Genomic DNA, 27,387 nt, shown 5'->3' with positions numbered 1-27,387 from the left:
GTAAGGGTAAAGGTAAATGTTAGGGGTTAGGGTTTAGGGTTTAGGCTATGGACGTCCCAAGGATCCCAGATTGCTGATGCCAGTGTTCAGTAGCATGAGCCAAACAACTTGACAGAGATAGTGTGCTAAGTTTGTCCCCGCTGGCTTCCCATCAAACTACCAGACTGACGGCTTTGTTTAATTTATCAACTAAAAATATAGTTGTGTTAGGTTCTGAAAAGGTTCTTGGAATAGGTTTGTAAGACGTGTCGGACGCTATGGCGAACATTAAAGGATAACTGCGGATAAAGTATCTGGAAAATAAAGAACTTCGACAGAATCTCCAAAAGTTTATACTTCACTGTCATGTTTATTGTTGAATGCGCTTTTGTGTGAGCGAACAAACGATATTCACTACAGTGTGCTGCGGATACAGGTAGGTTACAGCTTTAGGTTTTGTTTGTTGGTTTTTGTTTGTTTCGGTTGGGCATGTTTTTAGTGATTGATTGATAAGCTTGACAGACACGCATTAAATCCTTGTTGATCTTTTTATTCATTTGAAAAAGAGCACATTGTCTGTGTCGCCATTATCATAATAAAAAGGTGTCAAATCAATTTTGTATGCAATTATGTCCAACTCATAGCCTACTGCTGTAGAAAGCCTTTGCATTTAGGTGAGAGTTTGTCGACCTTTTCACAATTGTTCAGTAGAGTGCAAGTATTACATGGTGGTTACATTTGTAACAGTGTGTTAAACGTTACAACATATTGTTTCAAGTTTATATTTTGTATCTTCCAACCCATCACAGCTTCTGTCAGTCAATAAGCTTCATAATAGTTATAGAATGTTTAACATAAACTTAGTAGAGTTCATAGGAATTATGTCATGTGCGCTTCTTCAACTTTACGGTCTTATGTCCAAAGAAACACCTGTAAGCCAAATAGCAAAGGACTATGAAAGTAAACTGCTTGACGTGCCTGCTGTGACGTGTTGTCTCTTATAACAGAGTTACTACTGCAGATCAGTGTTGAACATTACTGTTCTATGGCACTGGACTCGCTTATCTGTATTATGTACCCATCATTCCCCAGGGTCTGCCTGTACATGTTACTACTGTGGGCAGTACTGAGGACAATGAGGCTGTGACTGGCCTCCTGCAGCCATGACAGAGCTGGAGATTGATCAGTCCCACCTGCCACGGGTCCAGGAAGGTAAGTAGAGAACTAGACTCACTGGCCAGGTCAACGGGGGTGTGTGTGTGTATGGAAATAAAGGTGTAACACTTAGTTTGAAAGGCCACAGATGCCCTGACCATACCCCACCCCAACCCACCCTCACCATCACTTAAAATAATGTGCCCATGTGTGTGACTTTGGATTACTGTGAAAATAAAAAAAGCCAGACCCTCATTACATAGACCTCCTGAGGGATTGTTAGTTAGCTACCCAGAAACCTGTAAATGTGTTTCTGCAGAGGGTTACGTGTTGTTGCCTTGTCCCTCCATCTGTCCTCCACCAGTAAGGGCTTTGCTTTGTTTCCATCTGGGGTAAGAGGTGCTCGTGATGTCTTAGCATGACAGACAGATAGGCAGGCAGGACTGTACACTGTCAAAACCAAGGCTGCTTTTGTAGCGAGTGGCCTGTATACTGAAGATAAGAGCTTGGAATGTGATGGCCATTCCAGATTTTTTTTCTTCTCTCTCTCTCTTACTGCTCTTGTTTCCATAGACAATGGGCACAGTATGTAAGAGAGCGTTTTCATGCTTTATTAAGCAGCGAACAGTGGACAAACTACTCGCTAAAACAATAGCAGCACTCAGATGTCTGATCACTTTATACTTTACCATCACAATACATTTTTACCAAAATGATTTGTCAGAATGTTTTCATTGTTTTAGTTAGGTTTACTCAAAAGGGTTAAGTTATTTGTCTAATATCCTACGGCTACGGGTTGTATTTATGCCTTAATTTCCTGAAGTGCTGTTCCCACTGTCCCAATTGTCCTTCCCAATTCTAGAATCTCAGCCAAGTCAACTTGCTTTGTTTTCACTCTCCACTTATCTGTTCCTGTTTTTTCTTCACTGCTTTCCTGATCCTGCCTCGTTGGAGGAATGTAGCTCCCTAAGGATTGCCCCTACCCCCCTCTGACCCCCATCCCAGTTACTCGGTTTCCACTAGATAGCACAGCCTAAGTCAAAATTGGCTATATTGTAAAAATTCATGAAAACAAACGTGCTTTTTGGTCTTAATTTACGGTTAGGCATACTGTTAGCAGTGTGGTTAGGTTTAAAATCACATTTTAAGGAGAGAAATTGTAGAAATGGGAAGGGTTTATGACTTTGTGGCTGTGGTAACTAGTGATGACCCAGTTACTCTCACTCCCAGTGCACACAGCCCCCCCCCCCCTGCTCTCTGTGACAGCTCTATCCCACAGTGATATTTACTGTACATTGTCTGAGCACATAGGAGCTGATGGTCCCAACTCTAGTTAAAACATTCAAACTTAGAGAGCGGGACAAAAGGCAGTTTGAAGAGCAGGGCCCGGTTGCATAAAACATCAAGTTAATTTCCCCCTTATTTTTTCGCTTAAAGTTTCCTTCACTTTAAGTCAGTTGCGCAAAACATTTAAAGGCGAATTTCCCCCTTAAATTAAGTGAAAAAGTTAAGAGTGCCCATGAGGTCCCTTAAGTGCTTCATTCAGTATGGTTATCAATGTAAACAACATTTATGTAGGTGAATATTGCTTTCCTCTGCCCTGTTTTCAAAAGGAAAACATCCACCAGCAAGCTAGCTACGTTGCTAAACAATGGAAGGTGCACAATCCATGGCTACAAAGCTAGCTGGCTAGCTAGCTACCTACTCTGTAAGTTAGCTTGATGTGCTAGAAAGTAATAGAAACAAGTTGAATGTAGAAGTTATATTTTGCGATCTACCAAAATAAATGCAGTCTCATTGACAAGACATTCATTCAGTCTCCATGGTAACCACAGACTCTTTCTGCCATACATGCCTTTTAAACTACCGTAAAACCCCTTAAATTATGCCATTTCCTAAGGAAATGTTTAAGGGGCTCTATGCAACACCCTTAAGAGAAACACTTAAGATGTTTTATGCAACCAGGCCCAGGAAGGGAACAGTGGTGAAGGAAGGAGTGCGTGGGTGGTGGGGATTTGGCCTAAAATAGAACCCCTTTTCACTTTCTCCCACTCTCCCTCCTCCACTTCTTTTGTCTGCCAGCTACTTTACATTATCCACAGGCCAAGTGGCTGGGGAGATAAAAGCAAAATGGCCATGTGTGTTTCACCAGTGGCTTCCTCTCACTTTAGGTTGGTTTGACAGATTTGCATTCTACTCATTGTTTTAACACCAGTCATTTTCCTAATGCATGATTGACATCCCCGGTGGAGGAAGATTAATGATAAGGGAGGTTGTTTATACCCAGAGGTCGTAAAGATCATGGCTGCCTGCTTCTGGCTCTGCACTCCAACCTTTTACAGCCTCTTCCCCTGGAGAGGCTGTAACAGCAGACCCAGTTGGAAAACAGCTACTGTCTGGAACCCTCATCAACCTGTTTCTCTAACTCTTTCAACCATTGGGTCTATCAGAAACCCTGGATGTCCTCCCTCATCTCTCCCTCACCTTGACAATATGATACCCTTGTAACCCCTACCCACCAATTTGTCCTTCCTTCAAGTGCCACTACCAATTCCACTTGATCTTTTACTCCCTATCCTCTTACGAAACAGGCTTTATAAAGTCAGTGCCTTTGTAAAGAAGCTTAAGATCCCCTCCCCTGTAAGAGCATGTAAACAACACATTTGTGCTGACTCTAACCTCCTCGCTCTGAACATGTGTTTTTTTTGTGGCCACTGACTACTCCCTCCCAGCCCTGTCATGCAGTCTGTGTCCCTCCCATCCGCACCCCTGGATGTGTAACTTGAGCGTAGTTTTAAAGCGTTGAATGAGTTCCAGAAAACAAGTTGGTTAACACACCTACCCACACAGCCTGTCAGTCACTTCCACATCAACTGCTCTAGGGCCTGAGTGATCTTAGTTGAGCTGTCACTGCCTTCTGTTTCTGTTTAGCATGATGAGTTTTGATTAAAAGAAGAATGTATTTCAAGATGGACGCACTTTTTCCTCGAGTGTGTCCCTTCCGTATAATTTCTCTGAGTGAGTTGAAGCCTGGAAAATAAAAACTCCAGAGCTGTCCTGATTCCAAGCCCTACAGCCAGATTAGGGCCTAATCCTACTCCTTCCGTGGCACAATGGGCAGACTGGACACATAACGGCAGCTGGTTGATCCAGTTAGTGGTAAAGTCTCTTTAGCCATGCGGCAGGTGTAAGTGTATGGTCTGTCTGTCTGGATGAGGGTTAACGCTGGGCTTAAACTCTGAATGCTGGCCAGACTCAGACTGGCATTCATCCACAGTGATCGTGAAACTTAATATATCTCGGCTTAGTGGTCAGAGAGGGTGGTCACCTTTTACCTACAGTGTTGAGCACTTTTGCATGCTGCCCTCAAAAAGACTAAGGCCGGTATTCAATCTGATCATGCTTTGTCAGCAATGCACCTTTTATTATTTTAGATGTCGGTGCAATCGGAAATGACCTTTTAAATAAAGCGTGATCTAATTGAATCCCGGCCTAAATGTACCAAATAGAAATGTAAGTCTTTGTTGTGGAGCATGGTTTGAACCCCTGTATGAAAGGCCCAGGGCCGTGGGCGTCCTCCCTTCCCTGTTTACAGAACAAGGAAAAAAGGGAGACATCCTCGATTTGACTGTCTCTGTGAACTCAGGCTGCTTGTGTAATCCCAAAATGTAACATGGCATTGTTAGAGCAGGGTGTAGTGCAGGTAACTACAGGGCAACTTCCCTGCTACTACACTTCACCAGGGAAACGGAGGCTTCAGTCTCAAGCTAGAAAGGAGAGGTCGAGTGAAAGCGAAAGCTAGAGGGATAAATGGACATGGAGACAGACAGAGACAGGGCTGGTGATCATTGACTGTTAACGTGGGGCTCTCTCAGTCCATGATGAGAATGTTGTTTACACAGACACGGCCTAGTGTGGTTTATGGGTTAAGCAAAGGGATTATTAGGAGAACGGATGTTTTTAATTGGAATTTCACAATCTTGAGCTAATCTGCTCAGAAGAAATTAGTCATTTTCATGACATCAGTAGTGTAGGCTATTCGGTGATATACATATTTGTATATCACCGAATAGCTCTATAAGAACTGTAAAAGCTCTGATAGACTCTGTGTTGAAATGTGTATTTCTGTCTGTGTGTTCTGTCAGAACTGAGGAAGAGGAGAATGTGACTGGTTATGGGGTGGAGCCATTTGTCTGTCAAGCATGTAGTGTTTATTTTGCCAGAGTGACTTTACAATGTCAGCCCCAGAGTGAGTGTTTTTTACACATACAAATACACACTGCAGTCAGAGATGTTTAGACCTTCTTGGGCTACTGTAAACAACTTAGAATAGGAAACAACCCACCCACTGGTCTCTTAAAAGTAGCTATTAAAACAAGATCAAAGGAGGGGAGCAATACAGTGGTCATTTTTCTACCTAAAGTTTCAAATGTTGTGTTCCACTAAAACCATTAACAGCAACCAGCCTCCACACTAAACCGCTCCTCTGCACATCTGGTATCTCTCTCTCTCTCTCGCTCTCTCTCTCGCTCTCTCTCGCTCTCTCTCTCTCTCTCTCTCTCACTCACTCACTCACTCACTCACTCACTCACTCACTCACTCACTCACTCACTCACTCACTCACTCACTCACTCACTCACTCACTCACACACACACACACTTACTTTCTGGTGGCTTATGGACTGGGGGGAATGGTTAATGATCTGGGTGTAATCTGATCTGGGGCATTGCTATGTTCAGCAGGTGGCCAGGCCGGTACATTTCAGTCGCTGTGTAACACGGTCGGGCCATAATGCAGCAGTTTGATTGAATTGGGATGCTGCTGTGGGGGCCCCAACAGGCACCTCCAGGGGCCAGGCACGAGGCACTAAAGATAGATCTGCACACACTGGCCTCTCCTCAGGAAGGACTCAGACATGCTATTTAGGGCTGACCGCATTTAGTCAACTGGTCGATTGTTTGGTCGATAGGCTGTTGGTCGACCGATAATTTTTTTGTCGAGCAGTTGCACAAAAGAAATGAGGGGATGGCTCACCAGTAGTACATTTACCGTTAATTCCCATCATTTCTAATCTACAATGTTTGTTTGGTTACTGTAATTTCTGTTAACGCATTCAATATATTATTATTCCAGTCTTTTACAGTTCTGATTGTCGGAGTGGACACGTTGTTTACATGGCACACAACCTAGGCTACACTTGTGAGAAACAAGTTTTGGTTAATTTCATTCCATTTCCGAGTTGTCAATTTATTTGTTGTGTTCTGCTGTTTAGAGTTGTCTTTATGTGGTAGACACAGTCTGAAAAAAGTTTTTTTTACAGTTTATATACTGAACAAAAATATAAACGCAACATGCGACAATTACAACGTTTTTACTGAGTTACAGTTCATATAAGGAAATCAGTCAATTAAAATTAATTAATTAGGCCCAAATCTATAGATTTCTACTGCTAAATTCTCTAAAACGATGTTGGAGGCAGCTTATAGTAGAGAAATTAACATTCAATTCTCTGGCAACAGCTCTAGTTGACATTCCTGCAGTCAGCATGCCAATTGCAAGCTCCCTCAACTTGAGACATCTGTGGCATTGTGTTGTGTGACAAAACTGCACATTTTATTGTCCCCAGCACAAGGTGCACCTGTGTAATGATCATGCTGTTTAATCAGCTTCTTGATATGCCACACCTGTCAGGTGGATGGATTATCTTGGCAAAGGAGAAATGCACATTTCTGGGATCTTTTATTTCACCTCATGAATCATGGGACCAACACTTTACATGTTGCGTTTATATTTTTGTTCAGTATAAATACACTTTACATATCTAAGAATTTAAAATATCTCTTGCATCTATTTTAGTTTCTTCACTATGTATTCCAATATGCATTTTGGGTGCTTGTGTGAAAGAGTGAGTAAAAAGGTTTGCCTCATGGCAGGGTAGTCTGTGGCTGTAGGAAGGAGTGATAGTAGAGACGCAGAGGCCTCGTGGGGCCCAGACCCTACACACAACACACAACCACGTCTGGTCTGGCGTGGTCTGCTCTGGTGCACAGTTACACTGCAGCTGCTGGCACAACTCCAGACTGGGTGTTCCTCTGAGACTCACTGGGCAGCCCTCCAGCTCCAGCCATGAAACTCATTGACTCTGGTCATCACACTACAATAATAGACATACCCAAACACTGGGAGGGCTTGTTTGTTTAGCCTGTTTAGATGTAGTGTATGTAATGACTTGTGTACCCTTTCCGTTGGCCTCTTAGTACAAAAATGTGATTGGGACAGGCAGTGTAGGACATCATGCTATGGGTGACTATTGATGTACTCTGAGGGAGTGCTGTGCCAAAAATGTAACTGCCCACTACATTGTCTCCTTACAGCTCAATTCAGCACCAGTCAGATCTTTTGTTACGGTACCACAGTGGCAGTTGCAATTTCAGTATTATGTGTTTCTTTCAGTATTGGATCCACTGTACATCCAAACATAGCATAGAAGTATTTGATGTTACATGTCTTTCTCTCATTAAAGAAAACTAGTATTTTTTCCCAAAGCTATGGCCACATTTTATGACATATAAATAAAGACGTTTAGTCATTTTTGTAAAAAAAAAAATGCAAATGCTTTTTTGTGTGATTGAAATGTTAAAATGGCTTTTGACTAACTGTCATGTCGTTTCTTCCTTCAGTGTGCCATGTTTTTGCTGTCCTGGAGGACGGAGCATTGGCACACAACCTACAGGAACAGGAAAGTAAGTACAACTATATCACTCCCAGTCCCTCACAGTAATCTGAGTCAGTTACAGTAGTAGTTGGTCCACTGTATCTGTGTTTGTGTAACCATGTGTTCCCCTCTGTGCCAGTTGAGCAGTACTACACCACCAACATGCAGAAGAACCAGCTGGTGCAGAAAGACATCCGCATTGCCAAGAGGCTGCAGGATGAGGAGGAGGAACAGAGAGCTCAACACAGAGCCCTCCTGAGCCAGGCATCTAGACAACTGTAAGGGCACTGTGTTGATTTAAATAAACATTACGTACACACACACATTCTCCACCTCATACTCTCCATCCCGTGCTCTCTATGTGCACGCACACACATATGTTTTACTATCCTTGTGGGGACCAAAACATTTTAATCCCATTCAAAATCCTATTTTCCCTAACATCTCAACATTCAGATTACAACCACTCACTTTCAGTTATTTGAAAAGGAAATCATCTCCCAGATATCACTATTTCTAAAACAAGCCATAGAAAGTTGGTTGCAATTTCAATTTAATCCTCCAGAAACGACAGAACAAATAATGCAACAAATATTGTGGTTAAACTCAAATATACTAATTGACAAAAAACCTTTTTTTTTTGACAAAATGTTTAAAAAATATATAATCTTTGTAAATGATATCATCGGTAGGACTGGTGGAGTTATGTCGCACATGCAGCTAACAAAAACGTATGGAAATGTCTGCTCTACCCAAAATTACAACCAAATAATTGCAGCCTTACCGCAAAAATGGAAGAGGAAAGTGGAAGGGGGAGAAAGTAAGGAACTTGTCTGTCGGCCTTGCATTAAAGAACATAATTGGTTAAGGAAAACTGTGATAAATAAAAAAGTATATCAGTTTCATTTAAGGACCAAAGGATTGACAGCCGTCCCATATACAGTGGGGAGAACAAGTATTTGATACACTGCCGATTTTGCAGGTTTTCCTACTTACAAAGCATGTAGAGGTCTGTAATTTTTATCATAGGTACACTTCAACTGTGAGAGACAGAATCTAAAACAACAAAAATCCAGAAAATCACATTGTATGATTTTTAAGTAATTTATTTGCATTTTATTGCATGACATAAGTATTTGATACATCAGAAAAGCAGAACTTAATATTTGGTACAGAAACCTTTGTTTGCAATTACAGAGATCATACGTTTCCTGTAGGTCTTGACCAGGTTTGCACACACTGCAGCATGGATTTTGGCCCACTCCTCCATACAGACCTTCTCCAGATCCTTCAGGTTTCGGGGGCTGTCGCTGGGCAATACAGACTTTCAGCTCCCCTCCAAAGATTTTCTATTGGGTTCAGGTCTGGAGACTGGCTAGGCCACTCCAGGACCTTGAGATGCTTCTTACGGAGCCACTCCTTAGTTGCCCTGGCTGTGTGTTTCGGGTCGTTGTCATGCTGGAAGACCCAGCCACGACCCATCTTCAATGCTCTTACTGAGGGAAGGAGGTTGTTGGCCAAGATCTTGCGATACATGGCCCAATCCATCCTCCCCTCAATACGGTGCAGTCGTCCTGTCCCCTTTGCAGAAAAGCATCCCCAAAGAATGATGTTTCCACCTCCATGCTTCACGGTTGGGATGGTGTTCTTGGGGTTGTACTCATCCTTCTTCTTCCTCCAAACACTGCGAGTGGAGTTTAGACCAAAAAGCTGTATTTTTGTTTCATCAGACCACATGACCTTCTCCCATTCCTCCTCTGGATCATCCAGATGGTCATTGGCAAACTTCAGACGGGCCTGGACATGCGCTGGCTTGAGCAGGGGGACCTTGCGTGTGCTGCAGGATTTTAATCCATGACAGCGTAGTGTGTTACTAATGGTTTTCTTTGAGACTGTGGTCCCAGCTCTCTTCATGTCCTGCCGTGTAGTTCTGGGCTGATCCCTCACCTTCCTCATGATCATTGATGCCCCACGAGGTGAGATCTTGCATGGAGCCCCAGACCGAGGGTGATTGACCGGTATCTTGAACTTCTTCCATTTTCTAATAATTGCGCCAACAGTTGTTGCCTTCTCACCAAGCTGCTTGCCTATTGTCCTGTAGCCCATCCCAGCCTTGTGCAGGTCTACAATTTTATCCCTGATGTCCTTACACAGCTCTCTGGTCTTGGCCATTGTGGAGAGGTTGGAGTCTGTTTGATTGAGTGTGTGGACAGGTGTCTTTTATACAGGTAACGAGTTCAAACAGGTGCAGTTAATGCAGGTAATGAGTGGAGAACAGGAGGGCTTCTTAAAGAAAAACTAACAGGTCTGTGAGAGCCGGAACTCTTACTGGTTGGTAGGTGATCAAATACTTATGTCATGCAATAAAATGCAAATTAATTACTTAAAAATCATACAATGTGATTTTCTGGATTTTTGTTTTAGTTTCCGTCTCTCACAGTTGAAGTGTACCTATGATACAAATTACAGACCTCTACATGCTTTGTAAGTAGGAAAACCTGCAAAATCGGCAGTGTATCAAATACTTGTTCTCCCCACTGTAGATTGCAAAATAGTTGGGAAGAGATTTTTGACGTACCGATCCCATGGCATAGTGTTTATGAACTGATACGCAAAACGACACCGGATTCAAAACTTTGAATCTTTCAATTTAAATTATTATATAACATTATTGCTACCAATATAATGTTATTTATATGGGGGATACAATCTTCCCAGCTCTGCAGATTTTGCTACGAAGAGACAGAATCATTAGATCATTTTTTGGGGGTACTGTCCATTTGTAGCTTGTTTTTGGACACAGGTCCAGGAATGGCTAAAGGATTGCAATATTTACCTGGAGCTAACCTTGCATATAGCATTACTGGGTGATCTGAAAAGTCATAGTCAATCAATCAATAACATAATAATACTATTAGCAAAAATGTTTATTTTCAATTCACAATCTGTAGAAACAATGAGAATAGAAAGGTTCAGAACCTTTGTAAGACATCACAGTACAGTTGAAATATATATGGCAAATAGAAATCCTATATGGATGGTGTTAAAAGATAGATGGGAGGTGTTGAATGGAATTGAAGGATGGGACTAATAACAACTAACAACAAACAATAACAAGATAACTAATAATGTAGGCACGCTGTGTCCATAATAAGTGTATGGGTTGTAGGTTGGGAGCTTTTGTGAAGGAGCACAGTTAGAAAGATATGGCATATAGAAGCAAACCGGATGGACATCATGAAAATTATCGGAGAGGTTGAGAGTAGAAGAAGTTCAGGAGAAAGAACCAACAAAATGTAATTATTGTAAAATTGACTGTGTCCATAAAATGTAGATAGTGGGTATGGGCTGGAAGTAGAGGCCTAGGCGTTGTTGTTCACTAGTTTACTCCAAGTGGGAAAGGGTGGCGGGGTTGGAAAGTAATAAAGGGGAATATATATATATTTGTAAAGGATGTGTATGTATATGTGTATGTATATGTGTGTGTGTATATATATATATATATATATATAAAACATGGGGGATTGGAAGTGATGCAGACAATTACATTGATGGAAGTTACAATCTATCTGCAATATTAAGCTGATCTACCCCCCCAAAAAAAGAAAAAGGAAAAACTAAAAGAAAAGGAAAAAAAACTCATCTCAACATATCCCCTAACCTTAATTCTAACCCTAATTGTAAACTTAACCCCTTCCCTTAGCCTAAAATAGCCTTTTTCCCTGTGGGGACCGGTGAACATTTGTCCTTGTTTTACTATCCTTGTGAGGACTTCTGGTCCCCACAAGGATAGTAAAACCAAACCCCACACACCAGATTTTCTTCATGTACCGTCTGTGCATTTATTGTACTTTACTGTCTGTCATTATCTCAAACAATCTAGACCACTGGTATTCAAGCTTTTCAGCGAGGACCCCATTTTTTCCCAGAAGAATTTCTGGGGACCCTATTTTCTTCACAAAATGTTTTTTGCGACCCCACCCCAAATCTAATGACACAACCATAAAATATTGAAATGTCTAGTTTTACATCAACAAATAACCTTAAATTCATTACATTTTAATCTCTTATCAAAATGAAAAGAAACCAATAAAATTTTTTACTAAAAATTGTATTTTTCGATTGTATCTTTCTCAACAAAGAAAAACCCATTGTGACCCACTGCAGTTCGACCCCGATTTTGAATACCACTGATCTAGACGGTCTCCATAAACACTTCCTACATAATATAAACTCTCAGTGTACTCTGGCATAGTGTACATACGGCTTGCGGCATATTGTACATACTATACTGTATATGAAACACAGGGTGGTCTGATCTCTCATAGTAATTCTACCCCTCTTCCCTGTCCCTTCCGTGTACCCAGTGAGGAGCAGGACTCAGAGTATGCCCAGATGATCCAGGAGGAGATCTTGATATGTGCTGATGAGGAGGCTCAGAGAAGGGAGCAGGAGGACAAGGTAAGCTGCAAATGCCTTCTAATTTGATTTGAGGAGAGACTTGTGGTTCTCTACAATACTGATTGTGTACTCACTGCTCAGTAATCCAAGTGGATTTCCACTAACTTCCTGTAGATCATGCAACATTATAACGTTAGTTCCGTGGGGACCAAATGGCTTGATATATAATGTGGCTCTGTAATGAATAAGGTCCCAGTGGAGCTGAATGCTGCTCTGGGCCCCTGGTTTACAGACTCAGATTTGAGCAGGGTCAAAGGCCAGCAGAGAGACAACTTGTGCGCTTTTAACCTGAATAACAAGTTGAGCAGTTTCCCTGGTAATTCACTCCAGATTATGCTCCATCCCTCCTACTGTCTCATTGAAGGTTAGTATGATGACAAACAGGCTAGATGGATGCAGAGGCTTTATCTGTACAACTTTGTAAAATATCTTGCCTAAAATGGGTGCATTGCCTTCAGAAAGTATTCACACCCCTTTACTTTTCCCACATTTTGTTGTTACAAAGTGGGATTCAAATGTATTTGTCATTTTTTGTCAACGATCTACACAAAATACTCTGTCAAAGTTTAAGAAATTCTAACATTTGTAAAAAAAAATAATAATAAGAAAAAGAAAGAAAGAAAGAAAAATAAAACACTATCTTGATTAGATAAGTATTCAACCCCCTGAGTCAATACATGTTCGAATCACCTTTGGCAGCGATTACAGCTGTTAGTCTTTCTGGGTAAATCTCGAAGAGATAATCATAATCTGGAGTGTTTTTTGGGGGGGGGGGTTATTAAACAACTAATTTACCGACATCGTTCAATTACTTGAATTAAATTCATTTAGGGTATTTTGTGAGCCCAGCACGCCGTTTCTCTAGAGAGAAATCAAATCATTCACGAGAGAAAAGTCCAGAACTATATGGGACACACGGCTGAAGGAAGTTCTAGTTTTTATTAAGTAAATATTCAACCTAGTTCACCTCAGAAACATGGTAATTAACTACAATGGCCATAATCCATTGCACCCGTTCATTTACGACTCGGACACAGATGGATACACTTTTACGCCTGCTACCTTAGATTAGATACACACAGACCGCATACGCCGCCGCATGAGAGAGGAATGTACACACAACAACGATAGAGTTCATCCCTGTATGATGCATTTTGCATCATATGATGGTGCTTTTTGCGTCATATGATGCAAAAAGGATCATACGCGGATGATTTCTGTATTTTGAAAGTTACATATCTTGAAAATGTTATTGCTGACAAGTGAAAGATTTTGGGACCATGTCACCAATGGACTAATCAAATCAAATGTATTTATAAAGCCCTTTTTACATCAGCAGTGGGTAGAATTTTCCTTTAATGATTACAAGCATACCCATAACATGATGCAGCCACCACTCTGCTTGAAACTATGGAGAGTAGTCCTCCATTATGTGTTGTATTAGATTTTGTTGTCACATATTTGTGTTATTTAACACTGTAAATCATAGGTATTAGTTGTTTGGGCTGGATTATTCCTTTAAATAAAGCTTAGATGCCTCAGAATCTCTCATAAAGGATCCTTGTTCAGAGTGAGTGAAGTCAGAGCAGACCGTGGGTGTGTCCATCATTTCTAGGGGTAGGGTGGAGATCTTTTAGTAGCTTGGCCCAGGAACAGTAGTGTTGCTGTAAGTGGTGGTCTTTCATGTTGTCAGTGCTGTTTGTGTATACATGTTCCAGTTCCAAGGTTATTGTAAGTCCCCAAAAGACAGCAATTTGTTAATTTAATTAATCCTTAAAATAACTGAAGTGTAAAGGTCAATGTCTTGGCTCATCTGTAGAATCACTCGACTAAGCTTAGTCTTTACTCCATGGGTTTAATAGCTCTAAATCACTTTCAGAAGCATCAGTGTTAGCTAATTATAACGATGAGCAAACACACTCCAAGCAAATTCACCTTTATGGAAGATTGGCTGATGAAGTGTGTTGATGAAATATTAGCGTCCCTGCTGACTGTGTTTAATTGCACAGCAGAACAGAAGGAGCCAGGCGGTGCAGTCAGTCTAAATGCCAGTTCCCCATGGCACTTCCTGAGCTAACCTGCCATGTCAAGCTGCTAATTGTCTGCTGAGGCTGGCAACGCTGAGCTGGTGAAGCGCTCTGTGATTCAAGCTAGAGGAACAGTGCTTGGGCTCTTATGGTTTTCTTAACACTTCACTTGTGTCATTAGAGAAGTTGTTGAACTGAGAGAACCCTCTAAACCTGCTCCATTTGATCTACAAGTGGTGTCAAGAGAGGTTACACTGATAGGGATTGTTGTCCTTTTTTGCAGACCTTTTATTTTTTGTATTAAGTCATTCTAAAAACGCATAAACTCTTTATTTTATATATTCGCTAATGGTGTAGTTTAGACCCTACTTTACATAATCTGAGGAGTCTGTTGTGGCCGCCATCGGTTGAGACACAACATGCTCTTGATTACAGGGTGGGTGTCATTTCAATCATAGAAATAGAATGGACCTATCCCTTCAGACCACTGCAATTTAGCTGGTACACCATTGAAATTGAATTGAAATGTTAACTTCTAATTTCTACCCACCGTCGAATGTCAACTTAAATGGTTGTACAGTGGTTTCTACCCACTTAAAAAGATGAGAGGCCTGTCATTTTCATCATAGGTACACGTCAACTATGACAGACAAAATGAGAAAAAAAATTCCAGAAAATCACATTGTAGGATTTTTTATGAATTTATTTGCAAATTATGGTGGAAAATAAGTATTTGGTCAATAACAAAAATGTCTCAATACTTTGTTATATACCCTTTGTTGGCAATGACACAGGTCAAACGTTTTCTGTAAGTCTTCACAAGGTTTTCACACACTGTTGCTGGTATTTTGGCCCATTCCTCCATGCAGATCTCCTCTAGAGCAGTGATGTTTTGGGGCTGTCGCTGGGCAACACAGACTTTCAACTCCCTCCAAAGATTTTCTATGGGGTTGAGATCTGAGACTGGCTAGGCCACTCTAGGACCTTGAAATGCTTCTACGAAGCCACTCCTTCGTTGCCCGGGCGGTGTGTTTGGGATCATTGTCATGCTGAAAGACCCAGCCACGTTTCATCTTCAATGCCCTTGCTGATAGGAGGTTTTCACTCAAAATCTCATGATACATGGCCCCATTCATTCTTTCCTTTACACGGATCAGTCGTCCTGGTCCCTTTGCAGAAAAACAGCCCCAAAGCATGATGTTTCCACCCCCATGCTTCACAGTAGGTATGGTGTTCTTTGGATACAACTCAGCATTCTTTGTCCTCCAAACACGACGAGTTGAGTTTTTACCAAAAAGTTATATTTTGGTTTCATCTGACCATATGACATTCTCCCAATCCTCTTCTGGATCATCCAAATGCACTCTAGCAAACTTCAGACGGACCTGGACATGTACTGGCTTAAGCAGGGGCTCACGTCTGGCACTGCAGGATTTGAGTCCCTGGCGGCGTAGTGTGTTACTGATGGTAGGCTTTGTTACTTTGGTCCCAGCTCTCTGCAGGTCATTCACTAGGTCCCCCTGTGTGGTTCTGGGATTTTTGCTCACCGTTCTTGGAATCATTTTGACCCCACGGGGTGAGATCTTGCGTGGAGCCCCAGATCGAGGGAGATTATCAGTGGTCTTGTATGTCTTCCATTTCCTAATAATTGCTCCCACAGTTGATTTCTTCAAACCAAGCTGCTTACCTATTGCAGATTCAGTCTTCCCAGCCTGGTGCAGGTCTACAATTTTGTTTCTGGTGTCCTTTGACAGCTCTTTGGTCTTGGCCATAGTGGAGTTTGGAGTGTGACTGTTTGAGGTTGTGGACAGGTGTATTTTATACTGATAACAAGTTCAAACAGGTGCCATTAATGCAGGTAACGAGTGGAGGACAGAGGAGCCTCTTAAAGAATAAGTTGCAGGTCTGTGAGAGCCAGAAATCTTGCTTGTTTGTAGGTGACCAAATACTTATTTTCCACCATAATTTGCAAATAAATTCATTAAAAATCCTACAATGTGATTTTCTGGAATTTTTGTATCTCAATTTGTCTGTCATAGTTAACGTGTACCTATGATGAAAATTACAGGCCTCTCTCATATTTTTAAGTGGGAGAACTTGCACAATTGGTGGCTGACTAAATACTTTTTTCCCCCACTGTATATTCTATTATCTATATTTCTATGATTTCAATAGGTTTCCTATGGAGGATTGACAGTATAACCATCTTTGTGGTACCATTTGAAAGTCGACATTTCAATTTTATTCCAATTTTAGTACATTTATCAGCCAAAACATAACACCCACCCTGACACAAGACACAAGCATTTTGTGTCTCAACCAATGGCGGGCACAACACAAAAACCTCAGATGACGTAAAAAAGGGTCATAATCTGCGAATATGAAAAAAGTCTGAGTTTACTTGTTTTTAGATAATTTACGTTTGTTAAATGTAATTGTTCTTTTTATTCTAAAGAAATTATAAAAGTTTGACAACCCTGTTTGTAGGCTTTAAATGATATCAATCTCAACCATTTATCTTTTCCAATGATGAAGACATTGATTTCTCATGGTATGGTGGGGTATGCAAAATAGGTCAACTTTGAGCACCTTTATCTCTTGAATGTTTTGGCATTCAGGTCCAAAAAGTCACTTTCTGAGCACTTCTACAATGGGCAAATCAAAAGGGATTGAATTCAAATGGATTTACCCCATAGTCCCTCAGCTCATATCCACACAGCCACGGGTGTGACGTTTGGGGTTGGGGATGCTGCGATTTTTTTTTGCCAACGTGGGCAATGTAAACACATTGTAAATAGGCTCAGGGTAGATGATATTCAGAGCTTAAATAGCCAAATTGATTAGTCACAGGAATCAGGACTAATAAAGCCAATGCAACAGCCTGTTTTACAAACGGTGGACCTAACACATGGATGGGCATTCATGCAATTCCATTGCAGTCTGACAAGGTAGGCTACACCACCCAGTAAGCATGGACCGATGCCGATGTCATTTTTTGGTCCTGTCCAGACTACCAGTCTTTTTTTGGTGCAGTCCAGACCGGCCTTGATTTCCACGTCCACGGACGTTGGTTTTTGGTCCGGTCTGGACCAGCCTTGATTTGGCCCAAACATAGATTTGGTGCGGTCCGTACCAAATCTGAACCAATCATAGACGTCTGTGTTTGGTTCAGATTTTGTCTGGTCTGGACCAACCTTTATTTGGTCCAAACATAGACGTCTTTTCAACTTTCATTCAGAACTGAAAATCAACCTGATTTCAACGTCTGGAAAATATGTATTTTCAACTTCCGGAAAATATGTATTTTCAACGTCCGGAAAATACGTATTTTCAACTTTAATTCAGAACGTATGCATTTCCATTATGTATTTTTATACAGGGCTTCTTCAATACAATGGATAGATGATGTCTATGTCTTACAAGAGGGCTCTGGGGAGAGAAGGCATAGCCCAGGTCTCTGGAGGTCTATTAGAGCTGTTCTTGTACAGGGTGGCACTGGCATGCCCAGTTGACAAGGTGTTAATGAAAGTGAAGCAGTCCTCTTAGCACTTTTTCCAGACCAGAGCCCAGTCTCTGCCAGCCAGGCAGGCAGAGGGAGATGAAAGGTTGGTCTGTTTGTCTGTCTCTGGTCTGCTGGTTAGGTCTGCCTGGTCTTTTATTTTCCATTGAGTCAGCCCCCAGGCCTTCCTGAAATAACCAGCCTTGCAAGGCCACCAGGAGCCTGGTCCTAGATCTGTTTGTGTCGTCTAGCCACATTGACCATAGGAGTTGGTAAGACAGCACAAACTGATCTGGGACCATGCTAACCCGGAGCAGGTTTTGTGCTGAGGGGCCACTGTGGATCTGCCAGACCTCACTCATAATGGAGACAAGTCACCTACTGTGGTTCTGCATTCAGCAACACTTCCTCTGTCGACAAACGCCTTTCTAATACAGGCCACCCAGACTCTGTCTATACAATGACGGCGACTAGCCCTCAGTGTTTGTCATGTTGCAGGTTTCCACCCATAAATACTGTTTAGGTGTAGGTGTAGTGCTCTCATTTCCACAGAACAAAGCAAAGATACATGTGTGTTGTGTTCTATGGAGTTAATGTTTTGTTTGTCAATACTGTTTGTTTGTGTTAACCCCCTCAACCACCAGACTGAGTGATGGACCATTGTGATCCTAAGTCCTGGTTTGAACTTAGATTAAGAACAATGCCAAGAAGTATACTGTGTGTCATAATCATACAATTGTAGCAATGATGTTCTGATGATGCTTCACATCACTCACCATTCATTCTTTGCAGATTTCTTTGACGATTCTCTGTTGTTAATTGCATTTTACATTTACATTTTAGTCATTTTGCAGACGCTCTTATCCAGAGCGATTTACAGTTAGTGAGTGCATACATATTTTCATACTGGCCCCCCATGGGAATCGAACCCACAACCCGGGCGTTGCAAGCGCCATGCTCTACCTCTAGTGCTTGCTTTACCATCTTGAGTAATTGCTTTGGTCTTTGCACAGTGATTTTGGGCAATATTATACTGACACCTTGTGGTGCTAATCTGTACAGTACATATTCATTATCTCCTTCATGGGCAGGAAACAGAGAGAAATCAGTGTAAAGGGTTTTTGAATGTAGGCTAGATGGGTTTAAGCTGAATAGGAAGCACTGTCATTGATGCCAACATGTGCCCACATACTGGCAGAGGCCTAGTTAACCTCACCCATAATACTTGGCTGACATTTGAAGGCTGACATTTTTGACTCAGTACGGCAACTGAGCTCAAACTGAGTGTGTGAAGAGTGTTCTGTTCTGGGCTCAGTTGACCTCAAATCACTCTTATTTACTTTCAGTTATTTGATACCTGCTGAAGACATTTGTTTCTATAATATCAAAACTATTCAATTTATTTACATGTGCTGACTGAATTTATTGTTATGGTTCTGGTCCCATGGATGAAACAATAATAGACCTAACCTTGTTTCCACAGGAAATGGCTAAACACATTCAGAAAGAGGAGGAGCAGAGGGTCAGACAGAGGAGCAGTAGGCAGGAGAGCCTCAGTGATGGTATGGTCACACTTTATCTTGTTGTAGTGAAGCAACTGATACTGTCACTTTATATATACAGTGCCCTCCACTATTATTGGCACCCCTGTTTAAGATGTGGTCGAAGGACTTCCAAAAATTCTCATTTTTTTAAAAACAACATAGAACCCAAATGCAAAAAAAGAGAAAAATCCAACCTTTTATTTAAGTACATTACTTTGGTGGTAAAAAAAAAAATCACACATTTAGAAAAAAAAAACTTGAAATCATGTGTCCCACAATTATTGGCACCCCTAACAATTCCGCTGAAAATTTTAATAGATTTTTTTAAAAATATATTTTTCTGTAGTTGCTAAAGTTGGTCAGGGTATCTAATTAATTTAATTAGTAATTCATGACTTCCTGTTTCCCTGGGGTATAAATATGACGTGACACAGAGGCCTAATTCTCTTACCCATTTGTCAACATGGCAAAGACAAGAGAACACACCATTCAAGTAAGGCAGATTTGTGTCGACCTTCATAAGTCAGGCAATGGCTACAAGAAAATAGCCACTCGCCTTAACTTGCCCGTATCTACAGTCAGAGGAATCATTAAGAAGTTTAAAACAACTGGAACAGTGACAAACAAGGCTGGAAGAGGTCCCATGTTTATCTTGCCACAACGCACAGTGAGGAGGATGGTAAGAGAAGTAAAAAAAAGTCCTAAGCTCACTGTCACAGAATTGCATCAAAGAGTGGCATCTTGGGGTCACAAAGTCTCCAAAATAACCATCAGACGCTCTCTACATGCCAACAAGCTGTTTGGGAGGCATGCAAGGAAAAAGCCTTTTCTCACTAACACTCACAAACGTAAACGTCTGGAGTTTGCTAAGCGGCACTGGGACTTCAACTGGGATCGTGTGCTTTGGTCAGATGAGACTAAGATTGAGCTTTTTGGCAACAAACACTCTAAGTGGGTCTGGCGTAAAACAAAAGATGAGTATGCCGAAAAGCACCTCATGCCCACCGTGAAGTATGGTGGAGGATCTGTGATGCTGTGGGCCTGTTTCTCTTCCAAAGGCCCTGGGAACCTTGTTAGGGTGCATGGCATTATGAACGCTTTGAACTACCAGGACATTTTAAATAAAAACCTGATGGCCTCTGCCAGAAAGCTGAAGATGGGTCGTCATTGGGTCTTTCAGCAGGATAATGATCCAAAACATGTGGCAAAGTCTACACAAAAATGGTTCAGCAGTCACAAACTCAAGGTCCTCCCATGGCCATCTCAGTCCCCAGACCTCAACCCAATCGAAAACCTGTGGGGCGAGCTAAAGAGGAGAGTGCATAAGAGAGGACCCAGGACACTGGATGATCTAGAAAGATTGTGCAAAGAAGAATGGTCAAAGATCCCTCTCTCTGTGTTCTCCAATCTTGTGAAATGTTATAGGAGGAGATTAAGTGCTGTATTGTTGGCAAAAGGGGGTTGTACAAAGTATTAACATCAGGGGTGCCAATAATTGTGGGACACATGATTTCAAGTTTTTTTTTTTACACCAAAGTAATGTACTTAAATAAAAGGTTGGATTTTTCTATTTTTTTGCATTTGGGTTCTATGTTATAAAAAAAAAAAGGAGAATTTTTGGAAGTCCTCGACCACATCTTAAACAGGGGTGCCAATAATTGTGGAGGGCACTGTATATATCACACAAATATTGCTAAGCATTACAATAATTTCTTATCTAACGGTGTACTTAAAGGTTAAAAGGCCCCTGTGTTGACAAGGTCATTTGCTTTAGGGTTCCTTTTTATGATTTCCTTTCTGTGCTTCTTTATTTTTCTTTTATTTATGAAATCATGTCTAATGATTGATTGCTTTGGTTTAAATCCTACTTTGGGTGGTACCTGTTATTCTGACCTGTCCTCCTGATAATTCTGTGTTACTTTTACATTTACATTTACATTTTAGTCATTTAGCAGACGCTCTTATCCAGAGCGACTTACAGTTAGTGAGTGCATACATTTAATTTTTTATACTGGCCCCCCATGGGAATCGAACCCACAACCCTGGCATTGCAAACGCCATGCTCTACCAACTGAGCTACATCCCTGCCGGCCATTCCCTCCCCTACCCTGGACGACGCTGGGCAAATTGTTCGCCGCCCCATGGGTCTGATTTTTCACCATGATTGGTGTGCATACTGTTTATTTTATGATCACAACAAGAACAAAATATGACACTGAAGAACTTGAAATCTTAATAAACTAAATAAACACCATTGTTTCTCATTTCTAACTCTGGAAGTATGATGATGAACCATCAAGCCCTCCACACCTGGATCATTGTGACAGCGTTGTAGGTGTAGATCATAGATGATGTGTGGTCAAATCTAACACTTGCTTGGGGAGCCTGGGCCCTAATCTAACCCTGCTTTGCTCTGCATGCTTGACTGCATATCCTCCTCCTCAGCCTGACATTCCCATCTGCATCCACTTGAACCCACAGGTTTTCCTGGCAGCGTAGTCAGCCTTATCACTTTGGCAATCACTCTGCTGTAGCTATCTCCTTAATAACATGGACCATGGCACTGTATGCATTGTGTTTTGTCTGTCAAGCTTGTATTTGAATGTGCACTTATAGATAAATAATCTATGATAATTTAATGACATGCCTCTGTTGGGCCCAATAGGGTTAAGAAGTATATAAAAAAGTGGATTTAACCTAGCATGGTCCCTTGTATATTGACATGCACCCTGTGTGTAAGTCTTGCACCATTCACCTGCCTAATACTATATGTAAAACACTAACACCCTCACCCATACTCACCTGCTTTTGTATTTGCATGTTTGGCTTGACTAAAGACAGTACCATCGTCCCTGCCTCACCCTCGCCATGCCCACACCAGCCTGCTCTCAGCACCAGCCGCAGCCATGGAGAAGAGCTGCACCATCAGCATGCGACCAGCATGTGGCAGTGTTCCATCTCTAACACACAGCCACAGTCAGACTCTATAGCGGAGCCTCTGTCTGAGCCCCAAAGGACAGCAGGACAGAATAACAGAACTCTATCATCACACAATGGACACACGGATCCCCCTAGACTCATCAGAAACGACCTCCAATGCCCCCCACCTGACTATCTGAGTGATGAAGGCTCAGAGGACACAGACAATGTTTTCCCTGAACACCTCCCTCCATCCCGGCCCTGTAGACTGGAGAAACGGCTCAACACTGCCCCTAGTGGTTGCAGAGCTCCTGTGCATCAGCCACAAGAGAGAAGCAACGGGAGTCTCAGCAGTCACAACAGCTTCAGAGAGGACCGTAGCAAGGGGGGGGAGAGGGGCAGGGGAGAGAGGGAAGAAAGGGGGAGTCTGCAGGACAGGGATAGGGGGGTTCAGAAGGAGAGGGATAGGATTTGGGACAGGAATCCCAGGGTGGAGCATGATGGGGGTTATGACAGGGACCCCAGGTCAGAGGATGGCAGAGAGAGGCACTACAGAGGAAGTACTAGTGACCCTTTCAGAGGGGTGCAGGATAGAGACCGAGACGAGGTCAGAAGGAGCTGGACCCACAGAGAGACCAGCGACAACAAACAAGTCCACTTCCAGGACGACGCCAGCAGGCGCTGTCATAGTTACCATGGCGAAAGCAGGCGGGCGGTGAATGTCTGGGAGCTGATTGCCCATGACTTAAGAGAGAGGGGTGTGGCCTTGAGGCAGAGCTTCCACGGGGGGTCACGGTCACAGGGGGCGAGGGGGAAGGTCAGAGACAGCCAGGTGCATGACGGGGGAAATGCCGTCACCCATAGCAACTCTCAACCTCAGAGGGGTTTTCAAAGGGCCATCCCCACCAGGCCCAGTTACCATGGCGATGTCAGGGAAAGGATATCCTCACAAAGAGAAGGCCACAGTGACAGAGGCTATGGGGAAGAGAGAGAAAGAATCCATGAAAACCTGACCATGGTGGAGGGTAGTGGGACTGAGGTCTATGAACACCGTAGAGATGATAGGCGGTTCAGCAGAGAGAGAGAGGGGAGCAGGAGGAGTAGTGGAGACCCCAGACACGAGGTCAGCTCAGGTGGGGACCAGGAGAGGGAGGAGGGCAGGGATGACCGGCACTACCATAGCGAACGCAGGGTGAGGTGGGAGCGCAGGGTGAGGAGGAGTGCGAGTGAATGCCGACATGGGCATGAGGAGAAGAAGCAGTACCACTCAGAGGAGGAGAGACCCCCACCCTCACAGAGAGTCCCCCAACGCAGCCAAAGCTTCTGCAGCAGAGGGCCCTCCATCAGGGCCAGATCCAGGCACACCGCCAGAGCAGGTAACACCCAGAGCTACAGGCTGCAGGTACCTCAGTGCTCTGAACAGGCAGACCTGCAGGGGAGGCAGCTACTGTACTCTACTATACCCAAAGCTTCCCCAACAACCTCTCTGTGTGTACATCTACTCTTCACATCCTTCATCAATCAACAATCAAATCTGGAAAAATCAACTCATCTTGGTTTCCTTGTGTTTGAGGGAGGGGCCCTTGAATAAGGGTATATTTTTCAAAAGTTTGATATTTCCTCTGTAGTATTGTTGGTCGTTCTGGGAAATATCTTAACCTGAAATTCCTTTATTTCGAGAACAGCTGCTCTTCTTCAACCCCTCTCCAGCCTTCATCTTCTTTGTCCTCTCATCTCTTGAAATGATCTAAGTGTTGAGTGTTGTTCTTGATGAACCTGTCTCCCAGCACGTGCTGTATCATTATGTTTCTTTCCTCTAATTACATGTCTTTCTTCATCTTCACAAGGTCTGTTATTTAATATACCTTTTATCATACCACATCACTCCCATCACACCCCTTATTTCTCTAAACCTTCCTGACCCCAAGTCTCTCCTTCCACAGGAGCCGCACTGCAGCTGGAGAAGGGGGCGTGTCTGGACCTGGGGGTGCTGCAGCAGGTGCTTCTGGATGAGGAGCTGGCCAGAAGGCTGCAGGAGGAGGAGGAGGAGGAGGAGGAGGAGGAGAAGCTGCTGAGGAGGGTAAGGGACAGGGAGGATACCACACCCACAGCGCCACCTACTGGATATACTTTCAGCTCACCCCTAATACTACTATGTTGCTGAGTGTTAACCACTCTTCTCTGGTGTTGTCATTGCAGAGCCCTCCAGCCCATTCCTCCCACTCTCAACGCAACTCCTACCCAGTGGGAGACTTCAGAGTGGCACAAGTGGCTCAGGATGAGGTAAGATGTTGTTTTAGAGGTACAGCAGTAAATATCATGATTTAGGCAGAGTTTCTTTAATGGGAGACTCTCTTCCCAAGTTTATATGACCTTTTTATCACCCAATCTCACTATTCATCAGATAAATCATAGGTTTAGAAAAACCATCAGAAAATGCAGCCTTCAAAGCCTAGGGTTAAGCTACAGTCCACCTGTCCAGTGTAAAACAACAAGCCCATTGTGTTTATGACCCTTTGTGGTCACTGTGTCCTCTGTCAGGAAATTGCCCGCTTCATGCAGAAGCAGGAAATGAAGTCAAAGCGTCGGTCACGTGACCTTGATGGCCCGGGGTCACAGCGTGAACCGCATGACCTGGCTGACCCCTATGACAGGAGAACTGCCAGAGAGAGACAGGTAGCTGCTTCTGGTTTAGTTTTTTTTCCCAATCGCTTTGGTGCTATTTTCACAAGTGTGTGGTGAATTTTCAAAACCCTTAGTACAAAACTCCAAACTGATATCACTTGTAACGCAGCAAGTCTCATATTAAAATGTTTTTATTGTGCATTAATTTTGTTTTGAAGACATCTTTCACCCCACAACCATTGATCCAAAATATAAGTTTATAAGAACATTCATTTAATCACCAACACAACATAATGATATCTTCTCAATTTTGTTATTTTAACAACCGGTTAATCTAATAGCAATAAATGCAAGATGCATGTTTCAAAATTGCCACTTTGAATGTAATATGCTACAGTACATTAGGCAATACAGTACATTAGGCAATACACTTGCACTACCCATTAAAATTGACTGAACATCACATTTCCATCTCATTTCTATCCCATGTGTGATCAAAGGTGTGATCATTGAAGACATCTTTCATAATCATGATGCAAAAAATTTAAGTATTGTTCTGAAATAATTACAACATACTGTAGGCGTACTGTAATCAAATGAAACAAATTACATAAGTGAAAGAAACAATGTTTAGCAGGCACTAGTTTGCATCAAGCCTGTCCTGAGCATTCGGCCATAGGTTGATTATAGAAACATGTTTTATAACATAAGGAAGTGCAATGTCATCACCTAAGCATGTTTTCACCAACTGGGTATTACAGTACTGCATTGGCCAATGCAATTTTAGTGAAGCATTTTGGATACATGTTTAGAGGATGCATTTGTTACATACATGATCTTGTCTATCAGATTTTTTACACATTTACCAAATGGTTAAGTGATTATCAATTAAGAGCAGTCGGATTAAGTCTAATGTATTTTTAACAAATGAGAAGAGGATCATATCAAAAGTAATGTGAGCATTGCATTATTAAATAATTACTTTATATGAACATGTATTGCAATGTGAACATGTATTTCTAGATGAAACTGATTTAAGTTTAGTGAAAAAGTGACTGTATGATGATGTGTGTTGTACTTAGTCAATTGAAAATGTGCTTAGAGTTTAGAAATACCTGCCTTTTTGATGATCTGTTTTGAGTTTTGTACTAAGAGTTGTGAAAATGTACCACACCAAAGCGATTGAAAAAAAAAACTGTAAAGAGCCATTGCCTACATAGTGTTAACTATTGACACTATACTTTGAATTAGCAGTCTGTCTTATTTCAAAACAATGTTTTCAATACGAATATTACTGTTTATAATTGTAACTGTAGTTTACTGTCCTGTGTCTCAGATCCAGCGGGAGAGACTGGACTCAGAGGACCTTCCATCTCCTACTGAGGACTGCTCTCCAGACTATCAGCCCCCTAGCCCCACAACACTGTGAGTCACTCTAATCTAATGTGTATATATAACACTGGGAAACCCCAGGCTGGAAGTGCCCTCCTTAACACCTGACTGATTATCATTTGCTGAAAAAGTATGGGGCTTTTGAAAAAGTCATTGCTAGAGATTTGCTACCCGTTGAGTGGTAGATTCGGCTATGAAAGTAGTTCTATATTTCAACCAACTACTGATATCTTTACAGACCACAACAGCCAATCAGAATCAGAAACATTGCAGAGGAACTGGACCCAACTTTCAAGGCAAGGAGACAAGACAAGGAGTGCATCAGAGCGGGACCGACAATTTCTGGTAGGAATAACTTAACCCCTGATCATCTCATCATAACATGTAGCTAATACTGTAGCGGTGATGCGCAGTTTTAGGACATCCTGTTGTGTTCCTTATAGGCGCATCCTCCTGCCAGTCTCATCCCACTCCTCACTCCGGCTTACATGATTTTATGGAGGAGCCAACGTTCATCCCGCCCACCAAGAGGCAGAGCGACAAATCAGTACGCTCCAAATCCAAAGAGAAGAAGGAGAACTGTAAGCAGCAGTGATGTCACAGTCTGACGCCGTGGGCCCGGGAGTATAACCGCACACCCCTCACATGACTTTACCTGGTTGCAAGAGGATTTAAAGAAAAATAATATTTAGTTATCCCAACTAGCACTTTAACCAGTTAAAAAAATAAAATTGTGGATTTTGTTTTTGTTAAAAGGACTGTTGCAGATGCAACTTTTTTTTTTTTGTTGAGTCGATTATGGAGTGAGTGCATACATTTTTGTACTTTTTCTTACTGGATTCAGATAACCCAATAATATTCAAAGGGAAGAATTATACACTGAACAAAAATATAAACGCAAAATGTAAAGTGCTGGTCCCATGTTTCCTGAGCTGAAATAAAAGATCCCAGAAATGTTCCATACGCACAAAAAGTGTATTTCTCTCAAATTTTGTGCACAAATTTGTTTACATCCCTGTTAGTGAGCATTTTATCCTTTGTCAAGATAATCCATCCACCTGACAGGTGTG

General features: G+C 42.1%; 1 protein-coding gene across 1 annotated transcript; it reads left to right on the top strand.

The window, feature by feature from the left end:
* Positions 1-16: 16 nt before the first annotated feature.
* LOC121545651 (coiled-coil domain-containing protein 50) lies at positions 17-27,264 on the top strand. Its single transcript, XM_041856376.2, has 12 exons — positions 17-415; positions 1,072-1,191; positions 7,816-7,878; positions 7,990-8,128; positions 12,218-12,311; positions 19,321-19,399; positions 24,244-24,380; positions 24,500-24,583; positions 24,842-24,976; positions 26,262-26,350; positions 26,556-26,662; positions 26,761-27,264. The coding sequence occupies exons 2-12, from the start codon at positions 1,143-1,145 to the stop codon at positions 26,910-26,912; spliced, it is 1,128 nt and encodes a 375-aa protein (XP_041712310.2). The 5' UTR covers positions 17-415; positions 1,072-1,142; the 3' UTR covers positions 26,913-27,264.
* Positions 27,265-27,387: the final 123 nt, after the last annotated feature.

The sequence above is a fragment of the Coregonus clupeaformis genome, chromosome 30 (assembly GCF_020615455.1).
Source record: "Coregonus clupeaformis isolate EN_2021a chromosome 30, ASM2061545v1, whole genome shotgun sequence".
In the NCBI taxonomy this organism is placed as follows: Eukaryota; Metazoa; Chordata; class Actinopteri; order Salmoniformes; family Salmonidae; genus Coregonus; species Coregonus clupeaformis.
This window is presented reverse-complemented; position numbering and strand designations above follow the sequence as displayed.

Coding starts and splice junctions, on each gene's coding strand:
- LOC121545651 (XM_041856376.2), top strand. CDS start 1,143: ATGACAGAGCTGGAGATTGATCAGTCCCACCTGCCACGGGTCCAGGAA. Junction 19,400..24,243: donor GCAGGAGAGCCTCAGTGATG/GTATGGTCACAC, acceptor CTCCTTCCACAG/GAGCCGCACTGCAGCTGGAG. Junction 26,663..26,760: donor AGCGGGACCGACAATTTCTG/GTAGGAATAACT, acceptor TGTTCCTTATAG/GCGCATCCTCCTGCCAGTCT.